Source organism: Alternaria metachromatica (assembly GCF_023757995.1).
Source record: "Alternaria metachromatica strain BMP 0045 chromosome Unknown scaffold_14, whole genome shotgun sequence".
Lineage (NCBI taxonomy): Eukaryota > Fungi > Ascomycota > Dothideomycetes > Pleosporales > Pleosporaceae > Alternaria > Alternaria metachromatica.
Genome location: NW_026055505.1, coordinates 101,401 through 128,746, shown reverse-complemented (window position 1 = coordinate 128,746; position 27,346 = coordinate 101,401). Strand labels below are relative to the sequence as shown.

Here is a 27,346-nt window from a genome sequence, read left to right as displayed (position 1 = left end):
CCACCAAGAACACGATCAAAATAACAGAGTCACTGATGTCGCACGCCAATGCTCACCATGGCAGACCAATCGACTTCAATATCTCCTCGACCCCTTCTTCCAAGCGTGCGGTCGAAGCCAGCTGTGGATTTCACGTATCCCTGGAACGGACCCCAAGAATGCCAGACGATAACAAACTGCACCAACTGCCAGGCTCACTAGGAAGTTACGACCTATTTAGCGTAAATTCATATGCCGATCGCCTACCCGAAAATATTAGTGACAGTGGTGGTGTCTTCTTCCCAATGTGGCAGCGAGAGGCCATGTGGCTCAACTTTGAGCCGACAACGCCAGGCGACATGTGTGCCGTCCGCATCTTCATGGGCCACGTCAACGCCCTTTCTGGTATCACAATGGAAGAAATGGCTTCTGATCAAGATGGTGAGCTCGAGCAGGACTACGTTGTTGTACCAGGTCAGCAATGGCTAGATGGTATCTGTGTAGCGCCTGGTGTTGTTCGCCAGTTCATTGCTATGCCACGTACGTCTCATACTCAGTCCTCAAATCATCAACTAATTAGACAAAGTCGGTTCTGGCTACACTGTCGAAGGTCAGAAGACGTCAAAAGAGCAGTACGGTGGACTTCAGCTCGAAATCACGCCTGGATGCCTTCCCAACCAACGCTTCTGGTCTCACGGTAAAGAAAGGTATTTCCTGAAAGACAGTGGTAACCTTCATGACGGTCTCCTTGAATACAAGACGCCTGAACAGCTGGGTTGCAAAATTGGCGATGTGTTGAGATGCTACCCGACTGATCGTACGTATGAGGAGCCGTTCAAGGCGAAGCATTTTGCGGCATCAGATGGAGTTATCGAGTGTATGGTAAGTTCTACTGATCCCCTGTCGAGAATGTCGTTGATATGTAGTTGCAAGGCGGTCAATTGGTCCGACATAGAAGGGCGATCGTTCACTTCCAAGAAGCGGCAACGGGTCCGGAGCAATAATATGACAAGGATGTCTACCGCACACGCATCAATAACCTCGTCATACTCTGTATCACCGGGTTACATTACATCATCAGGTTACGCCGGTTTAACAGACCACTTTCCTACGCGTAATAACGCTCTAGAAGCAGACGACTCGGCCGTAGATATGGACAGGGAAGACGTGTGGGACGGTGAGGAAGATGTCGCGGGCGAAGGTGGTATAGACAATCCGGACCTCCAAGTCATCGAAACCAAAAACATCAAAGCCATGGGTCTAGCCGCAGGCGGCAAGCTGAGTATGTCTATCCCCTCTTTAGCTCACCTTCATCATCCACTAAGCTGCCGTACAGTCCAAGACATATACAAAGACCCCTACCCACCCACAACATGGAACCACGCCGCAGCGCGCATCCTCCACATACACATCCTCGACCCTGTAAGCTGCGAGAAAGTGACGCACATCGTTCCAACTCCACCAAATACCGACGTGAAGGCATACACAGAGGCCGGAGGCCAATACTTCGTCGTCGAGGAGAAGGTAGACGAGCGCCTTGATGGAGGTGACTTTGACAAGGTGAAGAGCGTTAGTCAAATGGACCAACACATCGGCATAAGCACGGAACCAGAATTCGACCCGAAGAAACCGAAGATGTGCACGACATGCGAACTCAGGCTGTGCGATTGCATGTACGTTCCTATCTACTATTTCCCTCTCTCTTCCCTTCCCAAGCTTTGTATACTAATCATCCCCAGTATCCGCCCCTGCGACCACCAATTTTGCAACATCTGCATCAAGCGCATCGAGCAGAACACCGACGAAGATGTGGACTCAAGCCGCAGAAACTGGAAATGCCCGACATGCGACAGTGCTGTTTCGCATGTAGCAGGTTTCTCAGCGCCGATGAATCTACCAGGCGAAGAGCCGTTGCGCGTCAAGGTCCCGGTCAACGTGCTGAAGATTGAAGACGGAAGGATGAGGTTTGCGAGTGTGCAGAGGAGTAGGGTTTAGACGACAGCTGTTTGGGGCGGCGAATGAGCTGTCAATCGCATAATGGGATCGTTCACTTTAGGAGCAATACAATTACTATCTTCTCGAAGCAAAAATGCAGCAACCTCATCACTTTCGCCACATGAATGTGATGCTTCACAGCCACATAGCTATTGTTGTATTGGTATGGTGGGGTGCAAAAGGATGCTGGCGAGGCAAAAAGATAATCCTCCTCCGGGAAGGCTCGAACTTCCAACCTCCTGATAACTAGCTACTAACGTAACAGTCAGACGCGCTAGCCAATTGCGCCACAGAGGATTTGTTGATGAAGTGCTGGTGAAAATGTTATAATATATAGTACGATGATGCAGGAGATGATGAGCTAACCTTGCTTGCCTGTGTGGCTCCTCGTCAGTTTGAGATCGCAGATTGCGCGTGGAGCGCAGGTGGGGTAGCTACATATCACTTCCGAGACCTCCGCCGCGGCATCACCCAACACATAATGAAAGCGTTAACAACGAATCAGAAATTCATGACGGCAAGAGCGGCAAGAAGGGCGCACATTGTTCGAGGTGTGATAATATGCAATAGTTTTAGACAACTACAAGAGATGGTTTTGCGAAGCGTCTATGTTCTGACTCCTGTTTATACTTATACTTATGCAAAGCAGTCTAGCAGTCTATTCCTCATGCGCGTGAAACGTTACAGTAAATCTAAAAGGAACGCTGAAGCATCATCTCAGTGGTCGCATCTGTATATCGGCGTCATCATCATCCCTTCGCTCGACGTCATAAGCTGGCGACATCAACCCCCTTTCTTCCTCGCTGTCTCCTCTACCCATTGGCTCAGCTGTCTTCTTCGGCTGTTCCTTGTTCATTGCAACGTATATGGCCGAACCCAGGATGAGCGACGACCCAACAATGGATAAGGCACTCGGCGTTGTACCCCAGATCAGCTTGTCGAAACCAAGCGCGAAGAACATCTGCATGTAGAGCATGTTGGTTGCGCGAGAAGACTTCTCGTATTGGAGACCCGCGGCTAGGAGGAATTGCTACGTCACGTTAATAGATGCGCGACGCACGGTTCTAGACCAGACTTACCATGACGAATCCACAGATACCCAGAAAGAGCAGGTAAGACCAGTCTTTTACGCCTTTGGGGAGTAGAAAGCCAACGCCTGGCATGAAAGCCATTGCCACCATACTAACAATCGTGCACCATGTTGCAAAGTAAGTGACAGATATGAGCGGATGCGCGCGCTTGCCGATCCATCGAATGGTGGTATATGCTCCTGTTGACCCTATCACACCCAACATCGCTACTCCTACTGCTGCTGCTCGTTGCGTGGGTGTCACATCATCGTAGTCCGCAGCGAGACGATCCGGTGAAGTCGCAGTGGTGTTTGACGGAATGGCGTCTAAGCCACCGGAGGCAGGAACCGGGTCGCTGGAATGCGATAGCGCAGAGAATAACGAAACGGGTCTTGCGATCAAGACGACGCCGAATAGCGAGATGTACGCAGCTATCTGCTCCATCCTGGTGAACGGTTCGTTGATGAAGTATGAGCACGCCCAGCAAGCGAGTGATGGTGAGAGGAATGTGATGACGGTGGCATCGGCCAGAGGTAGGTACATCAGAGAATCTAGGATGGTCAGCACTTTGTCAAGTACGTAAGACCGATATGATGTACTGTGGAATCCATCACAGCGATGCAGTAGCAATAACCTTCAGACGTGATCCAATATCAGACGAGCTGAGACAAGTTACTGCAAACGCATGGTCCTAAGAAGGGGGGTAAGTGACATACAGTACATGCCAAAGACTCCGAAGAAGCCAAATAATCCTCGAGCGACTAGCAAAGACCGAACTTCCTTCATGCCGAAGGGAAAGTGCTCTATCTTGCGATACCACATGTAGAATAAAGCACATGCTGTGGTGATACTCATCCTTGCGAACAAGATCTGGAATGGGTGGTAGCCATTACCTACACTTAGATCAGCACATGTTGATATCGCCGGAAGACCTTTTGCCTACCGCTGTTTCCTTCCATTTCCAATATTCTCGTGGTAACGTTCATCAAGTTTCCGAAGAACTGAGCGAGCAAGACGTACGCTAAACCCTTGTTCGCCGTCCAAAACAAGTCGATCTTCTCTTTGAGAGTCCGCGGAGGAGCGGATGAACGTGAAGCATATTCTTCATGGTATACAGGAGCATAGTCTGGATTCCGACCAAGTCGTACAACATTCGCATCGTCTATTGATATGAGCGATGGATTCGGAGAGGGTACACGAATTGCCCCGCGATGAACGCTTAGCGCCTCATCGGTTTTATCGCCGGGTTTAAGTGAGGATTCAGCCTCGATTTCGTGCTCGCTGAGACGCTGCGCGGTTTTATCATCGTCTTGAGTAATACTGGGAAATAGCGGCTGGACCATAGTGCTTCATGGGAGGTTCATGGAGGTGTGTGAGTCAGTGACGATGACATGAAGATATGATGGAAAGCGCTCGAAAGCCCAGCCATAGGCGCCACTCGTCAATGAGGAAGGCGCATCTATCTTGACGAGTCACAGGCACGCGACACTGCCCCGGATCCACACATTCGCCCCTCCTTCGCGTCGCTTCTCCCCAGACCCCGCTGGTTCATGGAAAAGTATCCATTTTGAATGCGACCACGCCGTACACGGAGCTTGAGAGACTTCCGTGAATTGTGTTGGGACTTCGGATGTGGTTTTCTCATGATGACGTTGGCACTCCACCTGCATTGGTTCACGGTAGTACCTCGGTTTTATCTTCAACGATCGTTCGATAAGTACCTAGTCCGGGAAAATGACCGGAATCACAAAGTCGGTCTTCAAGTAGGATGGGGTTATCCGGGCCTTTTCCAGCCCACATCTATGCGCGACCCAGACTCTGCCTCAGACAACCACGACCATCGGTTACAGGCAAGTTTGGTGGCAGCCACCCTCGGGAACGCGGAGAACGAGCTCAATGTTGACCTGATCGCCATCTAGTCACATTGATCCACTTGATGAAGGAACCATCAGCCCACCGTTGTCATGCATGGGTCGTCGAGACAAAGTTAGAGGCGTTCACATCGGCGCGTCGCGCCCACCGAAGGTTTACCACACCGATGAACGGCAGCAGACGTCAAATGTCGTACAGGACTAGCCATGCTTGCGCGCGTGGGTGTGTGGCTCAAACAAACTTCGAATACGAAGTTCAACGGGCGAACGGCTCGCAGCCACAAGATGGCGGCCTGAGGACGTTGCCGCAGGTCTGGTGATAGGCTACCATGAGGGACGTTGGGGTGTTGCAGTGTGTTTCTCGGATCAAGGCGTCCCACACTATCTTCCATTGAGGTGTGACAACATATCACAACACCAAACCGGTGAATACAGGCAGGGCTCCATCTTCGAGAGAATTTGTCAATATTCAATACTTCACAGCACACCACTACCGGCATCAGTAGCGCTAGTCCGCGGCCCATGAAAGCGAATTGCGGCATCTCCCAGCCCGCGAAACGGCGTCCACTGCTCTAGTGCACAGCATCACCGTCTGCCATCCATGGACATCGCTTGACCATCACCAACGCTACCACTCGTCACACATTGGAATTGATGCAAGCGAAGCGCTCACCCCGGCCTGTCAGTCACACGTCCGCATACGGGGATCGCGCCAGGCTACCAAAACTGGGATACCCATTGTGTTACAGATAGATGAGAACCACAGCACCACGGCTGTCAGCGATAATCTCTGAACTTACTTTACGACCTTCGGGAAAGAAGTGTGCACCATCCTTGCGTCATGTGTGGACCCATAACAGCACCAGTAAGCTGGAACGAAAAAGGAAAATGAGTGGTGGAGCGTTTCATAACGACCACCATGACTCGCAGCTATGTATGGATACTATGGGGCGGATAAGGCTGGAACACACGGCAGCACGCGCTACACTCGACGTGATATTGGTGTGATGAATGTCTTTCTCATTACTACTACTACTACTGCGTCTATTCCAGCCCGTTCTGACCTCAATATTTGAGTATGCAGGCTATCCTTTTTCCACGAAGTGGAACTGTGGTTTGGTTGATGGTACCTTGGGTGTGTCTTCGCGAACCATGGTGCCCCTCTGGCCACATCGCAGTTGCGCAGGCGGCAGCGAGCACAAAAGCAATGCGCCAGAGTGTGTCTTTCTCATTGTAGCGCTCATTCCCAGCGACCAATCGCTAACGGTTCCCAGGAAAGGGAACGTAATTTTCCAACACAGTGGATCTGCCTAGGTACCTCCAGGGGTCGGAAAGACTCTCTTCGCAAGACGGTGTCCGCGGCAGACAGCCTCAAACCCCCGACCTGCAAAGGGCATTCCTTTTACAAACCCTAAATGCGCATCCGAGACGAACTGCTCGCATTCGCATCTTCTTTAATTAGTGATGCACCATTAGCCGTAGTGTGCTGTGTTGGTTTAGCGATATTCCTTTCCTCCCTTACGAACCTTGGAATGAGGCATCGCGCGAGATTTCTCCTTGCACCAAGTAGACAATCCCCAGGCGAAAACCACAGTTCACGGTGCATTACCGACGTTTCAGGCTTGCCACGAGGAGACGCAGCGTACGCACAGATCGACTGCAAATCTCCCGCTCCAAGGCGCCCCGCGGGAGCGCGCGTTAACGAAAGCCCGTCGGCTAAAAGGGATTGGATTCTCCAACCCAACGTGACCTAAGCGCGCTGTATCACCAACAACTCTTTCGCATGATAGCCTTGACAACATGAAGGCAATTGCGAATATTGCCTATTTTCAAAATGGCAAAAAACAAAAATTTGCTGTTGTCATATACACAAGGGACCTTGATATTCTGCTTCGGACAGCTGTACCGACCGCTTTGCCTGCCCACTCAACGTTACGATTAAGTTTGAGGCCGCCGTTAAGACAAGCTAGGGCATATAAGATCGAGACTATGATGGCGCGCCTCGAGCGGAACAGACGATATCCGGTCACTGGTGTGCTTTTACCGTCTCTTTTCCCCCCTCCCCACATCACGAAGGACGGCACCGCAAACCGCTTCGGAGATGGCGACATTAGCGCGCTCAAGGAAGACCCATGATGTGAAAAGCCGCAAGAACCAAGGGTGAGTGGAAAATACAAATCCTGGCTCCTGGTCGACGTTCTATGTGGATCGGCGTGGGGTACTGGATGATACATTTTCGGGTAAGGGAAGCTAGGCGGGAAGTTATTAGCAGCGAAAGGTGATATAGGATAGGGTGAGGCGGGGCGGAAGCGGCATGAAAGCGAACTATCGAGTAGTTAGCCAAGATGGATAGCTGCAAGCGAAATTTTTTCGCTTTTAGCTGGGAATGACTGTACTGAGGGTATCATAGGACGATCAGTATTTCTTCGCCCTCATGACTATTTGCAAAGTTTATGCTGTGGGACTTGGTGGCTGGGAAGCCAAGACGTTGATGGCGAGATGAGGTGCAGCTGTGTTATACCACGCGACTCGTATTGCGACTACCGTTGCGCTGGGAAGCAAGGCCGTTGTTCCCTGGCGCCTAAGCTGGATTGGACGGCTCATTGCATGGTATGGGTATTATGAGAACACCGCGTTCGCGTTGTTGGAAGAGAATGCGAGTGCAGTGCAGTATGCATTGAGATTTGATCATGCTGTCTCGCCAAACGATACCGAAAGAAGACTGACAGCGCATATGCCGTGAGAGCCAGCATCAACGTCGAGAAACCGCATGCAGTGCGATAACGGAGAATAAATGCAGTGCAACGAATATAGTCAGCCTCCACAAAAGGCCACCCACCACATCCCTCCACTTCGCTTGCTTTGTCCCAAAAGCCAACTTGACAGCTAGTACGCACCACCTAAAGTCCCACAGACTGTTAAGATGTCCATGCCTGTAGTGCCCCATCCCATCCATCCATCGCGTTGCTCGACACATGTCGTGCAGATACCGGTAAACCTTCCTTTCGTCCCAATGCAGATCCACCTCCACCACCACCTCATCCTGCTTCGCAGTCGCCTACGCTGGCCCCCTTCCTAGCATCGCTCTAACGCCTGACGCCGCATACTCATGCGCGACGTCTGGCGCGCCCGCCAGGCTGGGAGCGGCATACCTGCTCTGGCCTCGCAGTTGACGCCCGAAGCTCTCGTCGTCATACACGACCGAGTCGTTGGTGGCGGCAATGTGCCTCTGGTAGAGTTGCTGGGATGCTGCGTCTTGTGGTCCGGTGCCTACACCGCTGAGTGTGAGGCGCTGCTCTGTGCTGCCTGATCCGAAGGACTTTTTCAGTGCGGGGACAGACAGGTAGGATGCCGTGCCATTTTGCCAGTTGTCCACGTCAGAGCCTGTGAAGGTCTGGTTGCTGTAGGGCGTCGATTGTAGACGCGTGTAGTCGAATGTTTTCCAGTCGTTTGGGAAGGCTAGGTCTCCTTGTTGCTGCACGTTTTTGCTTCGCGACATGCTTGCGTTGATGCTGACGTTGCCGCCTGATGGCGCGTTGTAGGACGATTGCACCCATAGCGGGTATTCGAAGCTTTTGGAATAATCTGTGGATGCTGTATGTGTGCCTGTTGTCGACTGACGTACGATCTGGTCGTTACCGCCGTTGCTGAGAGTTCCAACGTTGGAGTAGGTGAGCTTCTGGGTCCAGGTAACTGCTTTTGAACCTGCGGGCGTGTCGAACGTGGATTGGATCTCTAGATTGCGAGTGACTTGAATAGAGTAGTCTAGCAAGATGCCTGCGCTGCTGTTCAAGTACCCGCGTTTTGACGAGTGTAGTACGATACTGGAAGTCGTAACAGTGGTAGGCGCGGGTCCCGTGATAGCGTTGTTGCCAGTGTCAAGCCAAACGAAGATCTTCCCAGTAACGACCCAGTTCGATTCGATGGCTGTCGTGAAGTTCCCGTTCCCACGACCATCATCATCGACGCCGACAACCTGAATCTCGAAGCTATGGGGCTGGCCGTCGCTGAGCAGTGGTATAAATGGAGTGATGTCGATTTCGTCTTCTCGCAGATCGAATGCATCGATGCCTACGATGGGCCTCCAGAAGCCAGGAACAACGCCACCAGTGAAGATGACGGGAAAGGGCCAGGCGACTCCAGCTAATGATCCATCGATGAGAAGACGAAGTTCTCGGAAGGCCGAGTGACCGTATAGCGTGGTGTCGTTGCCGAATGCGTTGGTGTCTGATGATAAGACATTGCTCCACCAGAACTCCTCAGCAGCCTGGCCACATGCGGAGATGGAGAAGGCCGCCTTCTTCGCGTTCTGCGGAAGCACAACGCTGTTGACCGCTCTTGTCTCCGGTACGACGAATACGCTGGATGCATCTTGACCCGACTTCCGGGCTGAGATTGGGATGATGACATCTGCGGGCTCAATAGCATCATCGGCGGTAAAGAAGGTTGCGGTCAGCGTGGTGTACCAGGAGCCGGTGTATGTATCGTCGACGATATTACCGAGGTCGAAGATTATCTTTTGTGGCGTATTGAAAAGAGATTGGTAGCTGCTCATGTCCTTGACATATGTCCATATTATGCCGGCTTGTGTTGGCTCGGCAGTGGAAGTCCGGAACACTTCGGTATCATCAAGGAACATCACACCGAGTCGGTCAAACTGCCGGCCGGCAGAGGTAACGGTAAAGTTGAAGGTAACCCTGTTGAAGCTGCAGTCCGGCGGGTTGAATTGTCCCACGAATGGCTGTCCGTACGAGGAGGCAAATGTATGGACCATCAAGGTCTGCTGGCATGCATCAACTGGACTCAGGACTGGTGGCGCAACCTGTAGGCATTCTAGCAGAGATGATTCGTTCGTAGCACGGTTTCTCAAGGACACGGTCTGGGGGTAGGGTTGCGCAAGCGGGGTAGTCGTGAGTAAAGCGGAAGTAGATTGAGATAGCGTCATTAGTATTAAGAGCAGAGTTACGAGACACAGTCGTCCGTTGTTGGGTACCGCTCCCATAGGTGATGCCAATTCTAATAGTTCGCCGTTACGCCTTGCATGAATTCCATCGCTCTTGCGCTTCCAATCGCACACGCTAAACGCCATTTTAGCAACCGGTCAGTAGCGGTTTGCTGTGAAAAACGCCGTTACTCCGTTGGAGAGGTATCTTGCGGAAGTCCAGGTATCTTGGTACACCGATGAACGCCAAATAAGAAAGTCGATGACGATGCGATAGCCAGCTGATGGGAGTCAGTACCTGATGCAATTTGTGTCAAGTAGGCGAAACTTACATCGTCAATTCAAAAATTGCAGCTGTTGCCTCATTCAATATGCGGCGGAAGGTTGCGGAAAGTAGGTGTTGTGGGCGAAGGCTTGTAAAGGTGGTTCGGAGGTAGATCGTTGTTGCTTTGCCGTTCCGTGCTTTGCTAATTCCGTGGATCCCCGCCGTATGAGAACGAGAGCAGTTGTTTCCGGCAAGCTCTTATTGGCCGCCTTTGTGATTGTCCCAGAATCTCTTAGTAGCGTTGCGAACTATTTCGTTATCTCCGAATCGTGTGCGATAGTAGTTCATGAGCGCAAATTCGTCTGGCGGGAGGATGTAGGATTGTGGTTGAGCGTTGAGTTTTGACCAGACCACGGCAAGGCGTTTCTCAAGGAATTGGGCAAGTTGCTGGTCAACGCCTCCGTCACTGTTTTGAGCAACGTGAACAGCCTGGCCAAGAGAGAGGTAGCCGTGGCCTGCTATATATTCCGTGTTACCACCCATGGTTGCTGTGTAATGCAGGATATATTGGTTGGTGATGAGGCTAAACGAGAGAGGAAGGAGCGACGGCTGATAGTAGTATAGTAGTAGTGTTGACAAGATAAGGAGCGTGGGAGTCGAAGATAATGTCAAGAGAGCGGTGACGGGTAGTGAGACACTGTGCAGAATAGGTGAGGAAGTAGTGCGGACAGGTAGTCTATATACGAAGGCATATTAATAGGCAAGTTGAGAATGAGACGAACCCACGTGGAGAAACAGGCAGATCCTGAACAACAACTCATGCAGCAGCGCAGGGTAAGAGCTTAGTCGAAGCCTCAAACAGTTGGCTCCGGGAGCGTGCCGTTTTGGGCGCTGTCAAGTTGTGAAGCGAAGGAATGGGTGTAACACGAAAGCACAGTATCATCCCGCCGAATAATGTGAGAGACCAGGGCCCTGGTCCGCCAGGAAGTCACAAACGGCGCCGAGCTTTTGCAAGGGCATGGCGATCAACTCCAGAGTCCAGCCGAGCTAGCAGGGGGGACAGACGACGCTGGCGCCGTTCGAAGAGGAGCCCTTGTCCGGTGCTTTGGGACGTCAGAGGGCAGAGGAACGCTCGTGACCACGGGCCAATCAAGGGGCTAATGCGGCGGCAAGAGGACGATGTTAAGGCCAGGTAGATGAATAGTGGTCTCCATCACTCGTCAGCTCAGTACCCAAAGCTCAAAGTTTGAGACTGGTGCGGTTGCAGGGTTGTGGGAACGCCGAAAACTTTAAAGGATCAACTTGCAAACCTTCCCAGGCGCTCGCAGCCAGGCGCCGAGCCGTGCTGCAGGAATGTCGGCTAGAGAGTTGGACGAAAAGGAAAGGGCGAGCCAGTTAATGGCAGGTGAACGCCCACTAAAGCAGATGAGTATACTATACAGTCGTTGCAGGTTGGCGATGTCGTGATGCAGTTCGGCAGTGGGAGTGGCGCCGGGAATTGCAAACGCGTCGCCAGGCATCAGGACGAGTCGGCGACTGCAGCGCAGCGGAACCATGTGTGGAACCTTGTCAGATCGAATCAGGCTAATGTAAAACGTTGGAGACTGTTAGAGGCCGGATGCGTCCGCGAGATGCCAACGCCCTTGAGCAGACGCTCGACCATGTAGATGCAGGCAGTTGTCATACCCAAGGATGATCAGCCCCACCCACCGCCCACCCAGAGTCACCCCATGCGAGGCGAGGCGACGGGATAATGGCATGCGGTTGCGAGGAGAGTGGGTTGTGAAACGATTGTATTGACTGGACTTCTGTAACGGAGGGCACTCCTGTTCCACTACTCCTGCGCTTTCGGTACCAGCGAACAGGTTCGCATACAGAGAGAGCTGGACCCGCACGGTCGATAATAAAGCTACGCGTGGTGACCCCGCAATTTAGAATTCAAGATGCACAGTAAATACGACGCGTGAAATGCAATCCGGCACGCCATGGAGGTCCATGCTGGCGCGATGCATCTCGAGTGTGATGCCGGCTGGCAGGCGGCGGCCTAGTTACGCCACACTTCGGGCGTGCTCGACGGGCTTTTGGGACTGCAAATGACCGGCGCGCTTGCGAGACATCACACTGATGTTGCTGGCCAAGCGACGGCGAAGGAGTCGGGCGTGCGTCGCTGCAAGTGGTGCCCATGTTCCGCCCGCAAGGGGGCGTGGTGCTATGCCCCTCTGGTCATGGACTGCAACAGATGTTTGCAGGAAACACGCTTCGAGACTCCCCGAGGAAGCTCTTGGCCACGGTTGGGCTAATGCAGGCTGACGCTTCTGTCAGGCAACTCTGAGATTGTGCGCACGACACGACCCCGGGGTGCTGGCTTTGGACGAACGGCAGGGTCAGTTCGCCACGTAGAAACTGAAGGCGTTCAGGAAATGAGACAGTTCTGGCAGAGATGGGCGAAACTGTTGAGCGGCTGCTCCACCAGGGCTGCTTCACGCCATCAGTGCGCGGCGTGACATATCATCGGTAGGATCCGACATGCGACATGGCCACGACAATGACACGAGGGTTGAGGCAGCGACATTTCGGTCAGTGACTCGGTAAACTCTGGCTTCTTCTTTCTAGCGCGTCCACGGCGGGATGTTGTGCGTCGTCCTTCTGCTTCGAGACGAGAACCACGAGGTGTATGGATGATGCCCGTCGCCGACGGTATGCTCCGGGCAGCGATTACTACTACAACGACTGCGTGTGGTATCTACGGGTAAAGCAGAGTCGGCAATCGCGTTAGGAAGAGTGCATGCGCGCGCGGTGCATCCACGGATGGCGCCATGGGCCCTCGTGCGGCGACGGTGAATCTGTCGGGGGGCGGGATTACCATGATCCGATGGACGGACCCTGACTAAATTATATGGCAATGGTGACGATGCACCAACGGCGGTAGCTTTGGCGAGGTTTTGAGAGTGCGACAACGAGCCTGAGTCGACCACACCGCCCCACGTGAAAGCCGATTCACCTGCCCTGCCCATCTCCGATCGTCCATGCCATGAAGCCACGAGTCGCCCGCCTGTGGCCTGCCACGCTGCCGTTTGGCGGTGCCGCCAGTGGTGCCGCCTCACGCCCATCGGCGCCCTTCCTCCGCAACCTCTTCACCTCTGCCCAACCCGCCGCCCGGCCCAGCCTAGGAAGGAAGTCGCTGCACCACGGCGCCCTGCTGCTGTTCCGCTACCAACGATCTGCCCTCGGCCGCCGCTTCCGCTCGCTGCGCTTCAAGAGCGACAAACCGCCCGTCCAGTCGCACAACCCCACGCCACACCTTGGCAGTCCCGAACCTGCGCCCTCGGTGTCGCAGCGACTGAAGAAGCTTTCTCGCGAATATGGCTGGACGGCAGTGGGCGTCTACCTGGGCCTGTCCCTCATCGACTTCCCCCTCTGCTTCATGGCAGTGCGGCTACTGGGCACGGACCGGATAGGCCACTACGAGCATGTGCTGAAAAATGCGCTCTGGAGTGTCGTCCGCCTCGTTATTCCCGACGCTGGCAAGAAGCCAGCAGAGGCCGAAGCCGACGAGACCACTGCCGAGGCCACCGCGAGGGAAGGCTACGTCGAGGCTGGAAAGGCGGTTGGACACGACGGAGGGTCAAACGCATGTACGCAAGACCGCTGCCTTTCCTGCTGTATACACTGCTAACAACCACCACAGCCATCTGGTCACAGCTCGGCTTAGCCTACCTCGTCCACAAATCCCTGATCTTCTTCCGCGTGCCACTTACCGCAGCCGTCCTCCCCAAGGTGGTCAAAACATTAAGGAGCTGGGGCTACAACATCGGCAAGAGGAAGCCCAAGACGCCGCCAGTCTAATTGCGAACAGACTTTCACCACCCGCCCACGGGCCATCGAAACTACTCCTTGTACATTCATGCATTACGACTTTGTAACAACATACACCTGTAGGATACGCATGTCAGACGAGCACCTCTGTTACATTCTACTAGTAGCGCACCAGCACATCTAGCGTCTCTTGACGTTGACCGCAATGTATATTCTCGGTACTTGCAGCGGCATGTCTTGACATTAGACAGCAATTACCGATACACCCAGATTCCCCTTTCAATATACCTAATTGTACAGCAAATCCCTGTGCCGGTTCTGTTGACTTTGACACCTTCCATTCATTCCCGCGCGTCTACACTCCAATGCCGAGGACGGCACCTCAGGACAAGGAGCGTTTCAGGCCTCCCCCACGATCGCTCGCCAAACCTTGTCGGTCCAGACGAGCCGCGGAGTGCTCTCCGCAGATTGTGCTCAAACCTAGCGCAATAACCCCGCTGCTGGGAATGTTGCTAGAAGAACTTCAATCGTTGGCAAAACCACGCTTACACAAGGAGCACCCTGTGCCCACGAGGGTACCAGCCGTGCGAACAGCAGCCGTAATGTTATGCATAACATACAAGGCATGCAGGGGAGCGTGGCCTTATTCTCGACCGCACCCTCGCACCGCTGTTGCCGGTCCTGAACGTTGGGAATAGTAGTAGCAATACCAAGCCGAACTACCATCGACTTCGGACCTTCACCGTATATCGGACATCTTTTTCGAGCTTTCCCGGAACGCGGTATCAAGACTGCAAATCTTCGCCCAAGTTGCAGAGTTTTGCCGCATGGGACATGGTGTTCTCATCCGAGCTTTACCCAGTCACCAAGTTCCACCTCGTTGGACTATCCCTATTGCGCATCGGGCCTTCTTGTGTGGAAAGTTTCCCTACCTTCGGGATTTCCCCTACACTCTAAATCTACTCGCTTACCCAATTCGTACCCTGAAGCCGTTCACACCGATGTATCTTTTAGTCTCGGGGGCATCTTTTGAAACCTTGCAGTCTCCTAATCGATAAACCATGTGAACCATGTGCTGCTCTGGCAGCGATTAGTCTTCTCCATACTTGGCATCCATCATAATCGTACGATGGGCCTCGAGGCTTATATGTACATCAGTCTTATATGTCGCTCTCGATTATTCTGAAGCCCAAACTATCGACCTTTTGACCGAAGGTTGATCAAGATGACCAAATACATGCTCCGGAGGAAGGCTGCACGCGCGTCGACGCCCATCACATTAAAATCTTGGATCACGATGTGATGCCAATACGCACACTACGGTAACTTGTTTCCGATGAAACGCGTTACAAGCATCCACTCTGCATTTTGACAACGATGGCAGCCTCGCTTCGTGCCGCCGACAAGGCATCAGCCGCGAACCTGCAATTGTGACCAACTGCCGAATTGAGGCGTCGCGGAGATGATGTGTCTCAACGGTACAACAGCATTGACGGGAGCTAAAAGCTTAAAGATGTAGCTAAGCCGTCACATCGCAAGTACGCGGAGAAAGTCCCAAACAGGTAAGCAGTGATTCATCTATCGATGATCACTTCTTGGTCGCCGTATACGGGTCAAGACAATGCCGTCGACCATCTACCAGATTGGTAATATACGGAATATACGGAGATGAGATCAGTCATCCAGAGTCAATATGGAAATGCTAAGATAATGTGAGGCGTTCTTGCACGTCCCAGGACACCCTTTCGAGAAATGCATGAGGCTGATTTCAAGTGCCGCTATCCCTATAACTTTCCCCGCTGTCGTCCGTAACTACCGCCAAGGCTACCCCGTCGTTACAAGGGCAGAGAGTACGCGGTGTCCGTATCATCATGTCGACGGGTAAGGGCACCGGTAGACCCATATAACAACCGCTCAACACGTCTCGACAGCCGTAGTGCTGCCGGAACCCGACATTCCAGATGCTTCCAAATAGTACAGCATCCTCGTAAAACAACGCAAGGCAACGTGGTTGGACAAGGAATGTATGAACGCAATGAGACCCGAGTAGCCACATGGTAAGGCAGCCAGGTCAATGAAACGCTCACGGGGTCGTTCTTGGAACATTCTTAGAGGGCTTGTATCGAAGTTGTAGCTGTTCGAACAAGCGTGACAAATTGGTTCCTGATTTAGCAAAAATTGAAAATCGTGATATACGGACGGGTACGGGTGAGGTTCGCGGGCGCGTATATCCTGGTGGACCTCAGTCGTTTCAAACTCTGGAAACGACATAAGCACTTCATCGTAGGCAATGATGCGCGCCATGCCCAGCATACACGACGTACACGCGTCAATCCTGTGCGACGTGCTGCCGAAGAAACTGCGCATCGTGCGCGAGCGTAGCTGTAGAGAGAAGAGGAAAAAATCACAGACCGCGATTTTCTTCCAAACCACGCCTGCACGTGTCTGCGCTAAACCCGATGGCACAACCCTGCATGAGCCCCTAACCCCTTTGATCCACAACCAACCCGAGCAAGCCTCACCCACGCAACGCAACCACCAACGCGCATCCCCAACACCCACCCTAAATACCCCACCCCACATGACTTCCTCCAATCTCGCGCCGCATTCCCTACGATGAAAGATCGCGATCCTCAAATCCCATTGCACACCGGCATACCATGCCCCGCCTTCCGCTGCGCCTCTTCCGCCTGCCGACAACGCGAGCGAAGCGCCGTCGACGCATGTACACCATGTTCTTCCTCGTGTTTGTGATGGTGGCTTTTGTGCTGCCTTTTTACGTCATTTACAAGCCGCCGAATGCGTTGATACGGTATTTTCAGCGGAGGTGGCCGGATGTGCTTTGGCACGTGCCTTTGGCGAAAACAGCGGGAGGAGAGAAAGTTGTTGCTTTGACGATTGACGATGCGCCGTCGGAGTACACGAAAGAGATTTTGCAGGTACTAGAAGAAAATGATGCGCACGCTACGTTCTTTGTTATTGGAGGCCAGGTCCCAGGAAGACAAGATGCACTCGAGGCTCTTGTGAAAAGCGGTATGGAATTGGGAAACCACGCCATGCACGACGAGCCATCTCGTTCTCTCAGCCCTGAAACCCTCACTGCAGAAGTAAAACAAGTGGAAGGCTACATCAACGGCACCTACGACGCAGTGGGGAAACCGCATCCGCCACGTTACTTCCGACCTGGCTCGGGTTTCTTCAGCACGAGGATGAGGGCGCAGATTAGGGAGATGGGGTACCAGATGGTGCTGGGTAGTGTGTATCCTCATGATCCGCAGATCGCGTATCCGGCGGTGAATGCGCGGCATGTGCTTAGTATGGTGAGGGAGGGCAGTATTGTTATTTGTCATGATCGGAGGGGGTGGACGGCGCCGATGTTGAGGAAGGTGTTGCCGGTGTTGAAGAGGAGGGGGTATAGGGTTACGACTGTGTCGGGGTTGTTGGAGGCGGCGGGGAGGGGGTGAGGTGTGAAAGCGCAATGAGGTTGCGGTATTAGGAAAAGCTGCGCCGGAACACGAGGGGTCGGTATCGAGGAGATAGCGGTTGTGTGGATCTTGCATCCGTCGTTCGAAACGGTAATGCAGCATCGCGGCCGCATCTGGAAGTCCTCTCAGATAATGAGTTCCGATCCATGGCTTGTCTGCTTCAAACTGAAACCACAGTGCAGACTGCCACAAAACATCGCTCTTCTCAGTATCACGAGCAGGACCAACACCGAAAAAATTGTCAGCTGCTGTTCATACACCATGAGTACACCTAGATACCGCAATCACGGTACAGCAGGTCTTATATCAAAGGAATCGGTCGGCACACGGGTAGCAGGCCAACAAGGCCAATACATCATCCTTAAGGAATGACCATTCTCTTCAAAAGCTTTGCTCCATCTCCGTCTTCTTATATTGTCCATAAGTTTTGCCCGAAAATCCCAATCTCTCCAACTCCAACATAACCATTTCTCCGTTCATGTTCAATAGACAGCCTTTATTCTAAAACCAGAGTAAACCATTTGGTCACGATCCTGACGACTGACATAACCGCAGACATGGGAAGCCTCACTAGCCGTGTTTATATTACACTCATCTTGGCTCATGTTTTTTTCCTGCTACTAGTAGAGGCATTTATAAAACTCCGCTCGCAACACGATGACACTCACACTAGCCCACAGATTCTTCTAGACGCAATCTACAGCTGCGATCTTGATAAGCAAGCCTTGGTCGTCTTTGCAGCTGCAGGCAGCGAACATATCTAGGTGAGGTATCCGGAAAGACCTTCCAGGTAGCTCGTGGCACGAAATTGTTCAACGTCATCGTTGTCATGCTTCGACATCACTATCACGGCTTCGCCGCAAGATAAAAGTCAATGTCGTCAATGTCATGGAAAGCAAGTTGGATGGATATTTTGCATCACAGCTTGTCTTCGATCACTAAGATTTTTGTCGGTTCTGTTGTTATGTCATGCGAGAATATGGGAATGACGAAGGTTGTGCTTGAATGTATTAACGTCTCCATGCACGCAACGAGTTCAAAAGAAAGACACATGGCACCTCACAGAATAAGTCTGAGCAGCGTTCGTATGCCAGGATAGGGCTATGTGCTAAATATTACCGAGACTCAAGGACATTACTTCATGGATGTGTGTCACAAGCACGTTCATGAAAGCACGAACAAGACGTCATCACAATTGCATAATCAAGATGACTGCATGAATTATTTCCTTCATTGAGGTATATTACATCGTAAGAAGCAAGCCCTTTATCAAGCTTTTTGCTAGCTCATATCATCTGCATCATTCGCTGACTGAAGCATCAATCTAAACCGCCAAAGATGAGAATCCCTAAACTCCTCTGCCGTTATGGGGCGAGACGCTTAGTCGAAGGGGTTGGTGCGGGTTCCCCAGTAGGTGAGGAACATGCTGAGACCGACGGTCTCGAGAACGCGGGCAAGAGCACCAATGGCGATGGTGTCCATGGGGCGCTTCTCGGTGACGACCTGGGAGACAATCTGTTGACATGTTAGTGGATACTTGCGGAATTTGGTTGACACGTGGGATGACGTACGGAGGGAGCGGCGGAGGCGAAGAAGATCAGGGAGCCGAGGTAAGCAGCACCCTTGTAGGTGAGAGTTCCGGTAGCGTTGATCAGAGCACCGACACCGTAGGCCTGGATACCAGAGCCGAGGACGGAGCTACCCCACGATGCGGCGGCGGTAGCGGCCTCCTTGCTGTGGAAGTACTCCTCCTTGGAGTTGGCCTGCTGTGCGCGGCGGTATGCGTCACCGAAGACGGGGCCGAGGACAGCGAGGGAGACGGCGTGGTTGAAGGCCGTGCCGAGGGCGATGGCAGAGGGCTTGACGGGAGGAAGGTCTGAGATGATTTGTTAGTCAAACTCTTCAATTGCGATGCTCAAGCTGTCATATAGTGCGCAATTGCTCGTGCAAGTGCGGGCAGCAGCTAGAACGTGGACTGAGTGAATGCTTACAGTGTAGGGAGGCCATTGTGATGGTAGTGTGTGGTTTGGGATGAGGTTATGGGGAGAGTAAAGTGAGTTTGCTTGTGGTGATGGTTTGCAGGAGACCAGGAAGACGAGCTCTTTTGTAGTCGCAGCCGCAGCGAGGGCCTGCACCTGACATTCGTATGACGTAGATGCCAAGGCCCCACTCAATCGTGGACAATCGAACCAGAACCTGGCTCAGCCCGTCCCAATTGATGCAAGTTCCATCCACTTGCCCTCGTGCGGGCCTGGACTGTACGCCATAGCAACTTTAGCATGGCCACAGCACGGCCAAAGACTGGCTTTTCGACTTTCGACGTGCTTCCTTCGCGCGTCTCTCACTCAGGTACGTCACTTGGGAAGTGGAGTGAGCAGGGAGCTCGGACCCACTACCCCATCTGCCAGCAATTTGCGGCTGCGGGTTGTGTGCTTCCAGGATTTAGCGCTCGCATCCCCCTCGGTTCGTCGACAGGTACACCTTGCCTTTGCGTCGGGGAGGGGGATGATTTTCCCTCTATCCTTGTCGCACCTCTGCCAATGCGCTTCCGCTGCTGTCTTGCAGCAAAGTGCGCGCATAGATTTGCTTTTGAATTGAACCACTGCCAACTTCACGCGCTCCACGGAGCTATCTCCTAGCGGCATGATGATACCAAAGAAGGCCTTCGGGCTCGTTGTTTGCCTGCTTCTCGCGACAGGCCTTATACTTTTCTCGCGGACGGTGGGACACTCGCTCGCCGAGTACTTCTTCGGCCCGTATGGGCCAGTCATACCCTACACCACGCATATCGTGTTGTTCCAGTTCAAAGACGGCACCAGCAAGTTCGCTGTCAAGGAGGTTAGACGCGCGCAAGACCCACGCTGATGAGCGACGCTGAGACCACTTCTTAGGTGATTGCGCAATTCTTTGGGCTGAAGAAAACATGCATACATCCAACTACGCTCAGGCCGTACATTGTTTCGATCTCGGGAGGGAAGGATATCTCGACTGAGAATCTGCAGGTATTCAGCGCCGATCGAAGTTTGGAGATCGTCAACCGTCTGACCTTCTCGAACAGAACGGCATCAGCCACGCTTTTGTCCTGCAGTTCCATTCCATCGAAGACCGTGATTATTACGTTAATGACGATCCAGTCCACAAGACGTTCAAGGAGGCAGCAGCATCGGCACTCGAGAAGGCAATTGTCGTCGACTATCAAAATGGGGTTTTTACAAGTGTGTGATTCTAAGAAAAGCAGTCTATCTTGTGTTCGAAAGAACAACGCGTCCGAATACCCTCGCCAAACAGGCCTTTCCTTCGTCGCTGTACCATTACCCGCCAATTCGAAATACAGAAATAGCCAATCAACTCCAATACTCCAGATTATTACTCTCGCCAAGTAGACCTCCATGTCGTAAAACACCTCGCAACTCCAGCTCATCCGATCATCATCTCCAGGAACCCACCAGAGCTTCTCTCAATCCTCAATCCTTCATCATCTCGCTCGCCTCCTCCTCCCGTTCCCGCCTGTACTCGCATGCCCCCCTCTCTCCATTCGTTGCATGACAATGATAGTCGCATAAGTCAGGTTCATCAACTGAATCGAGCCCACCATGTCGAAAGTCGACAAATTGGCCCATAATCCTCGCTAGAAACGGAGCCGGTAACATTTCGATCCGGCTAGCCACCCAGCAGTCACTCCCGCTCCAGTAGCAGAAGCAATCGATGATCATACGTAGAAGTGGATCCTCATCATCTAAGTTCTTGACTGCGTAGACAACGTGGGAAAGATCTGGTAGTAGATCCTCATCGACAAGATACTCGAAGATCGTATCCAGACACTGCCGCTTGAGCTTAGGAACGTCGTATTTGTCGGAGAAGACGTAGAGCCTAACAAGCCGGTCAAATCGAAAGTTGGCGTCTTCGTCGCGGTGGTAGAGCGCGAGTAGCTGCGGAGAGTCGGCCTCTGTGGGGAAACGTTGACGATACAACCAGTTGGCGAACAGCTCGAAGATGTTCGCTTCAGTGTCAGGCAGGGTGACGACTTTGTCTTTGGCTTCTTTGAAGGGACCTTTCAGGGCAGCGAGAAAGAAGGGCGAGTAGTAGACAATAAGGTTGAGGTGCACAGTGAAGCGTTTTGCCTTGGGTCCAACAACGATCTCAGCCATGACGGTGTTAGGTGCTCTATCGAGGTTAGCATCTTGGGTAGTACTAGTACTCGGATATAATGACTTACGATATTCGGGGCTGTGTCTGTGACTGCTTTTGCTGGTTACTGGCCGACATGTTGTTACTGAGTAGATGGTATATAGAGGATAAAGGAGAGAGGAAGGGAGACAAGCGCGCGAAAGTCGGCTTTATATACACCTAGGCAGCCTCGTCTTAGAGTTGATGTCGTGGTCACTGCGGCGTTAAGTCCAGTGAGGGGATCCTTCACTACGACATATCAGACTTCGAGATCTGGGTCACCTCGGCATCTCGAGCGCGTGTAGGAGCAAATTACAAACGGGGTGAGGCAGTTGCACTGAGTTTCCTAAGGGGCTTGTGATCACCCGCCCTGTTTTAAAGACGTACGTTGCGTCACAAAGCTTGCTCGAAAGTTGCTTGACCAATCCGCGTGGAAGTCGTATTGAACGTCTGTTTGTTGTACATTTACACATTTGCTACAGAGGCTTCGCGGGATAACGTCCTCGCTTTCAAATTGACATGTTACGCCTTGACCTTCTTCATCTTCTCCATCTTCTCCTTATGCGCCCTTGTGCGCTCCTCCTTCTCTTGCTGTAACCTTCGGCTCCTTTCTACCATGTACTGCTGCTTTGCTGGTCCAACGACCTTGTTCGGGGCCTTGCCCATATCCACCTCCTCAGGGTAATGCATGGTCCTCTTCATCTCAATCTCTGGGTACACCTTCTTAGGCGCGGGCAATGTCCTCTTGTCCAGACCTGTGGAGTGTAGTATCCGTAACCTCTCAACCATGTCCCGCAAGCCATCTACGCCGTCCTTGCGGAATTGTGTGACCTTCTTGACGTGTGTTGTGATTCCTGGTGTCAGGCCTAAGTTTGCTGGTCTCCTTGCTAGTGTCTTTGCGGTCATGGCGAAGCGCATGTCTCTTGGTCCGTCTACGAGTTCGAGGATGGCGGATTCGGCTTGGTCTTCTTTCATGGGCTCGACGCGGAGTACTCGAGTGTAACCGCCGGGTCTGGATTCGTAGCGCTCTCTTATGGGGCCGAATAGCTTGGGTACCATCTCATTTGGTTCCTGATATTATCAGTACGCGCTCTGGGACAAGCCATTGGGGTTCGTACATAGAAGATCTGTGTCGCTCTCCGCCGTGTCGCTTCCGTGTTCTTCTTTCCGAGGGTAATCAGCTTCTCCGCTAACCGCTGTGCCTCCTTCGCCTTGTGCCATGTTGTCGCTATGGTTTCGTGCTTGAAGAGCGATGTGACGAGGTTCCGCAGGAGCGCTTGACGATGCGACGACGACCGACTGAGGTGGCGATATTTCATGTGACCGCCTGCCATGACGGGCAATTGGTTCTGTGTAGGCCGGGAAGGGCGTGGAGGATCTTGATGTTGCTGCTCTACCTCAACCTCTTGCACGCCGCGATACTGTCGCCCGCGAAAAGTTCGGGCATCGGCGGTCGCTTCCCCGACTCCACATCCCTGCCCACGCCTGCTCTGCTTATGCAATCAGCCACTTTAGCACTAAACGGATCCGTGACCCAAGCAACGCGACGGGACGCGTTTCTTCTCTTTACGCGTTATAAGTGTCCCTGCGTCCACCCACCCCTCACTCCTGCACTCTCCTCAATACATCCTCTTCACGATACCCACACATATACCCCCCACTACTCTTCTAATTCAACATGTTCGTCCTCAAGCGTGGTATGTACTGCTTTGCCTTCACCGCCTCAAATCTTCACCACTAACGATTGACTTCAGATGGACGCAAGGAACGCGTGCAGTTCGACAAGATCACAGCACGAGTCTCAAGGCTGTGTTACGGCCTCGACCCGGACCATGTTGACCCCGCCGCCATCACCATGAAGGTCATTTCTGGTGTCTACCAGGGTGTCAACACCGTCCAGCTAGACGACTTGGTACGGCTTTCGATGAGTTGAATGTCTTTCCAGTGGCTAACAGACGACAGGCCGCCGAGACAGCAGCATACATGACCACCACACATCCCGACTACGCCATCCTCGCTGCGCGTATCGCCGTATCAAATCTTCACAAGCAGACACAGAAGCAATTCTCTGTCGTTGTAGAAGAGCTGTACAACTATGTCAACCCCAAGAACAACACCCGCCAACCCATGATCTCTGATTACATCTACAAGATCATCATGGACAACGCCGACGAGCTCAACTCGGCTATAGTCTACGACCGCGACTTCAACTACCAGTTCTTCGGCTTCAAGACGCTTGAGCGCTCATATCTCCTCCGCATCAACGGCAAGGTCGCCGAGCGCCCACAACACATGCTTATGCGTGTCGCTGTCGGCATTCATGGAGCCGACATTGAGAAGGCCATCGAGACCTACGACTACATGTCTCAAAAGTACTTCACACACGCCTCGCCCACACTGTTCAACGCGGGTACACCATCGCCACAAATGTCGTCATGCTTCCTCATCGACATGAAGGAGGACAGCATTGACGGTATCTACGACACACTCAAGACATGTGCGTTGATCTCCAAGACTGCCGGCGGTATTGGTCTCAACGTCCACCGCATTCGTGCTACTGGCTCATACATTGGTGGCACCAATGGAACATCCAACGGTCTCATCCCTATGCTCCGTGTGTACAACAACACTGCTCGCTATGTCGACCAAGGTGGCAACAAGCGTCCCGGTGCTTTCGCCATCTACCTCGAGCCGTGGCACGCCGACGTCTTCGGCTTCCTCGACCTGCGCAAGAACCACGGCAAAGAGGAGGTCCGTGCTCGTGACCTTTTCTACGCTCTATGGATTCCCGACCTGTTCATGAAGCGTGTCCAAGACAATGGAAACTGGACACTCATGTGCCCCAACGAGTGCCCCGGCCTTGCCGATGTCTATGGTGATGAGTTTGAGGCTCTGTACGAGAGCTACGAGAAGCAGAACAAGGGTCGTGAGACTGTCCGTGCCCAGAAGCTCTGGTATGCCATCCTTGAGGCTCAGACCGAGACTGGTAACCCCTTCATGCTTTACAAGGATGCTTGCAACCGCAAGAGCAACCAGAAGAACCTCGGTACCATCCGCAGCTCCAACCTGTGCACCGAAATCGTCGAGTACACTGCTCCTGATGAGGTTGCCGTTTGCAACTTGGCTTCTCTTGCCCTGCCTTCCTTCGTCGACTACAAGCGTGGCGAGTTTGACTTCAAGAAGCTCCACGAAGTCACACAGGTCGTCACCCGCAACCTGAACAAGATCATCGAGGTCAACCACTACCCAGTCGAAGAGGCACGCCGCAGCAACTTCCGCCACCGACCCATCGGTATGGGTGTCCAGGGTCTCGCTGATGCCTTCCTTGCCCTCCGCATGCCTTTCGAGTCCAATGAAGCGAGGAAGCTCAACATTCAGATCTTCGAGACCATCTACCACGCTGCTCTCACTTCCTCATGCGATATCGCAAAGGAGCTTGGTCCCTACGAGACCTACCCGGGATCCCCCGTCTCTCAGGGTCAACTGCAGTATGACATGTGGGGTGTCGAACCTACGGACCTTTGGGACTGGGCTGCCTTGAAGGCAAAGATCGCTGAGCACGGTGTACGCAACTCCTTGCTCATTGCGCCTATGCCAACTGCGTCTACATCACAGATTCTGGGCAATAACGAGTGCTTCGAGCCATACACATCCAACATCTACTCTCGCCGTGTGCTCGCGGGTGAGTTCCAGGTTGTCAACCCATGGTTGCTCAAGGATCTCGTCGACATGGGCCTCTGGTCTGAGAACATGAAGAACCGTATCATCGCTGACGGCGGTTCAATTGCCAGGATTCCCAACATCCCCGAGGAGACCAAGACGCTCTACAAGACCGTGTGGGAGATCTCGCAGAAGAGGATCATTGAGATGGCCGCTGACCGTGGTGCATTCATTGACCAGTCCCAATCTCTCAACATCCACATGAAGGAGCCTACCATGGGTAAGATCACTTCCATGCACTTTGCTGGCTGGAAGGCTGGCCTCAAGACTGGCATGTACTACCTCCGTACCATGGCTGCTTCAGCACCTATCCAGTTTACTGTCGACCAAGAGGCCCTCAACGTCGTAGACACCAACGTTGCTCGTGCTCTGCCCAAGGTACGAAAGCAACCGGGTTTCCAGCCTGAGGCTATTCGACACTCACCTGTCACTGCTTCTCAAACCCCATCCTCAGCACCTCGCCCAATGTATGCCACCAAGCCTACCAACGGTGAGGAGAAGAAAGAGGAGGAAAACGGTGTTCCCACCCCAGATGCCACCCCAGAGGCCACCGCAACGCCTGTCACAGAGACCCGCAACGCTCTCGCAAGCAAGCCTTTCAAGGCCGATGTGGAGGAGGGCGCGAGCCCAAAGATGGTAGCTGCTGATGCAGCCGTCAAGCCGGACGAGGAGATCACCAGGAAGGACAAACAAGATGAGGACTCCAAGGATGACAGCGAGGACCGGGATGGTGACATCTATGCTGAAGCCGCCCTTGCTTGCTCGATAGAGAACCCTGAGTCCTGCGTCATGTGCAGTGGTTAAGCACCGCAATGTACATTTGCAGGGCTGGTTTAGGTAAGAGCAGCGCTCTTACGCATATGGTCTTTCCGCTTGTTTTCGGCGTTGGCGGTCTTTACGCGTAGGTACGCTTGGATTAACGCAAGGGGGTACGAGCTCATGAGTTGGATGTGTTTATTGTCAAGTCATAATGTATGTAGCGAACACAACGTTCTTTCGAACACACTTTTCCCACACATGCACATGTGTCTGCCCACCGTGATGTCCTCAGTTCCCCACGCTCCAACACTAGCGTGCTACGTTCCGAAAGCCGCGGCTTAATTCCGAACAGGAAGCTACATCTTCCCCACATTGCGCCCTACAGCAGTACAACCAGCACGCGCCCTTGGAAGTACATACTACTCGGCGTACCTCTATAAACACATTTTGAAGTACTGCACATCGTAAGCATCTTTCTCCACTCAATTCCCTCAACCAAGAAGCTAACACGCGCACCTTCTCGTAGCTTTCCCGCTCTCACTGCCACGCTCCGACTACCGCAGCCCCACACGCCCACCGTCTTGCTCCAAGAGACATATGTTTGCCCTCCGCACCTTCCGCCCCGTCATCGCATCTACGCTCGCAACACAAACACGCCTCGTACCGAAGATATACCAACGCACAATGGCATCGTCTTCCACCGCTCCACTACAAGAATGGCTCATCATCGTGCCTGATCATAAGGATGCGTTGCAGAAACGGATTGCGGCTCGTCCGAAACATCTCGAGGGGTTGAGGGCGGATAGGGAGGATATGTGGTTGTGGGGTGGTATGCTTACCTCCCTCCCTTGTACGAGAGAGGGTAAAGCTAATGCTAGATGTTCGTAGGAGCGATGCTCGAGGAACCCATCAAAGAAGGCGATACAGGCCCACCCAAGATGAAAGGCTCAGCGTGCCTCATTGGTGCGAAGACGAGGGAGGAGGTTGTGGAGAGGTTGAAGCAGGATGTTTATGTTAAAGAGGGTGTGTGGAATTTGGAGGATATGCAGATTATTCCTTTTAAGAGTGCGGTTAGGAAGGCGCTTTAGGGCGAGTTGGAGGAGGAGAGGATAGGAAGGAAGACATAGTCATGACCTCTGCCAATGGCAGTTGCGCATCTCATAGCTAGCCGCCAAACTGGCATCTCCCCATGCAGTTTTCCAGAATCTCAAGCCACTACACTACGCCTTTGTCGGTTGCGCGCTCGCAGGACTAGATGGTCTCATTAAATCATTCCT

The 27,346-nt window shown here is 52.9% G+C and overlaps 9 protein-coding genes and 1 non-coding gene across 10 annotated transcripts; 4 read left to right on the top strand and 6 right to left on the bottom strand.

The window, feature by feature from the left end:
• Positions 1-2,182: 2,182 nt before the first annotated feature.
• J4E83_006366 lies at positions 2,183-2,271 on the bottom strand. The gene has a single exon. It is a non-coding gene; the product is annotated as a tRNA-Asn (tRNA).
• A 415-nt stretch (positions 2,272-2,686) lies between these two features.
• Positions 2,687-3,056, bottom strand: J4E83_006365 (uncharacterized protein; the record flags this gene model as incomplete). The annotated part of the gene is made up of 2 exons (XM_049333279.1): positions 2,687-2,991; positions 3,050-3,056. 2 exons carry the CDS (start codon positions 3,054-3,056, stop codon positions 2,687-2,689), a joined length of 312 nt encoding a protein of 103 aa, XP_049187455.1.
• Positions 3,057-7,973: 4,917 nt separating this feature from the next.
• On the bottom strand, positions 7,974-9,860 carry J4E83_006364 (uncharacterized protein; the record flags this gene model as incomplete). The annotated part of the gene is made up of 1 exon (XM_049333278.1): positions 7,974-9,860. The coding sequence occupies one exon, from the start codon at positions 9,858-9,860 to the stop codon at positions 7,974-7,976; it is 1,887 nt and encodes a 628-aa protein (XP_049187454.1).
• A 3,293-nt stretch (positions 9,861-13,153) lies between these two features.
• J4E83_006363 (uncharacterized protein) lies at positions 13,154-13,968 on the top strand (the record flags this gene model as incomplete). The annotated part of the gene is made up of 2 exons (XM_049333277.1): positions 13,154-13,757; positions 13,811-13,968. The coding sequence occupies 2 exons, from the start codon at positions 13,154-13,156 to the stop codon at positions 13,966-13,968; spliced, it is 762 nt and encodes a 253-aa protein (XP_049187453.1).
• A 4,835-nt stretch (positions 13,969-18,803) lies between these two features.
• J4E83_006362 (uncharacterized protein) lies at positions 18,804-19,430 on the bottom strand (the record flags this gene model as incomplete). The annotated part of the gene is made up of 3 exons (XM_049333276.1): positions 18,804-18,938; positions 18,995-19,299; positions 19,415-19,430. 3 exons carry the CDS (start codon positions 19,428-19,430, stop codon positions 18,804-18,806), a joined length of 456 nt encoding a protein of 151 aa, XP_049187452.1.
• A 636-nt stretch (positions 19,431-20,066) lies between these two features.
• J4E83_006361 (uncharacterized protein) lies at positions 20,067-20,646 on the top strand (the record flags this gene model as incomplete). The annotated part of the gene is made up of 3 exons (XM_049333275.1): positions 20,067-20,261; positions 20,315-20,425; positions 20,482-20,646. 3 exons carry the CDS (start codon positions 20,067-20,069, stop codon positions 20,644-20,646), a joined length of 471 nt encoding a protein of 156 aa, XP_049187451.1.
• A 405-nt stretch (positions 20,647-21,051) lies between these two features.
• Positions 21,052-21,689, bottom strand: J4E83_006360 (uncharacterized protein; the record flags this gene model as incomplete). The annotated part of the gene is made up of 3 exons (XM_049333274.1): positions 21,052-21,083; positions 21,139-21,587; positions 21,640-21,689. 3 exons carry the CDS (start codon positions 21,687-21,689, stop codon positions 21,052-21,054), a joined length of 531 nt encoding a protein of 176 aa, XP_049187450.1.
• A 423-nt stretch (positions 21,690-22,112) lies between these two features.
• Positions 22,113-22,924, bottom strand: J4E83_006359 (uncharacterized protein; the record flags this gene model as incomplete). Its single annotated transcript, XM_049333273.1, has 2 exons — positions 22,113-22,661; positions 22,709-22,924. 2 exons carry the CDS (start codon positions 22,922-22,924, stop codon positions 22,113-22,115), a joined length of 765 nt encoding a protein of 254 aa, XP_049187449.1.
• A 344-nt stretch (positions 22,925-23,268) lies between these two features.
• RNR1 (ribonucleotide-diphosphate reductase subunit rnr1) lies at positions 23,269-26,114 on the top strand (the record flags this gene model as incomplete). The annotated part of the gene is made up of 3 exons (XM_049333272.1): positions 23,269-23,287; positions 23,345-23,502; positions 23,553-26,114. The coding sequence occupies 3 exons, from the start codon at positions 23,269-23,271 to the stop codon at positions 26,112-26,114; spliced, it is 2,739 nt and encodes a 912-aa protein (XP_049187448.1).
• Positions 26,115-26,753: 639 nt separating this feature from the next.
• J4E83_006357 (uncharacterized protein) lies at positions 26,754-27,157 on the top strand (the record flags this gene model as incomplete). Its single annotated transcript, XM_049333271.1, has 2 exons — positions 26,754-26,898; positions 26,958-27,157. 2 exons carry the CDS (start codon positions 26,754-26,756, stop codon positions 27,155-27,157), a joined length of 345 nt encoding a protein of 114 aa, XP_049187447.1.
• Positions 27,158-27,346: the final 189 nt, after the last annotated feature.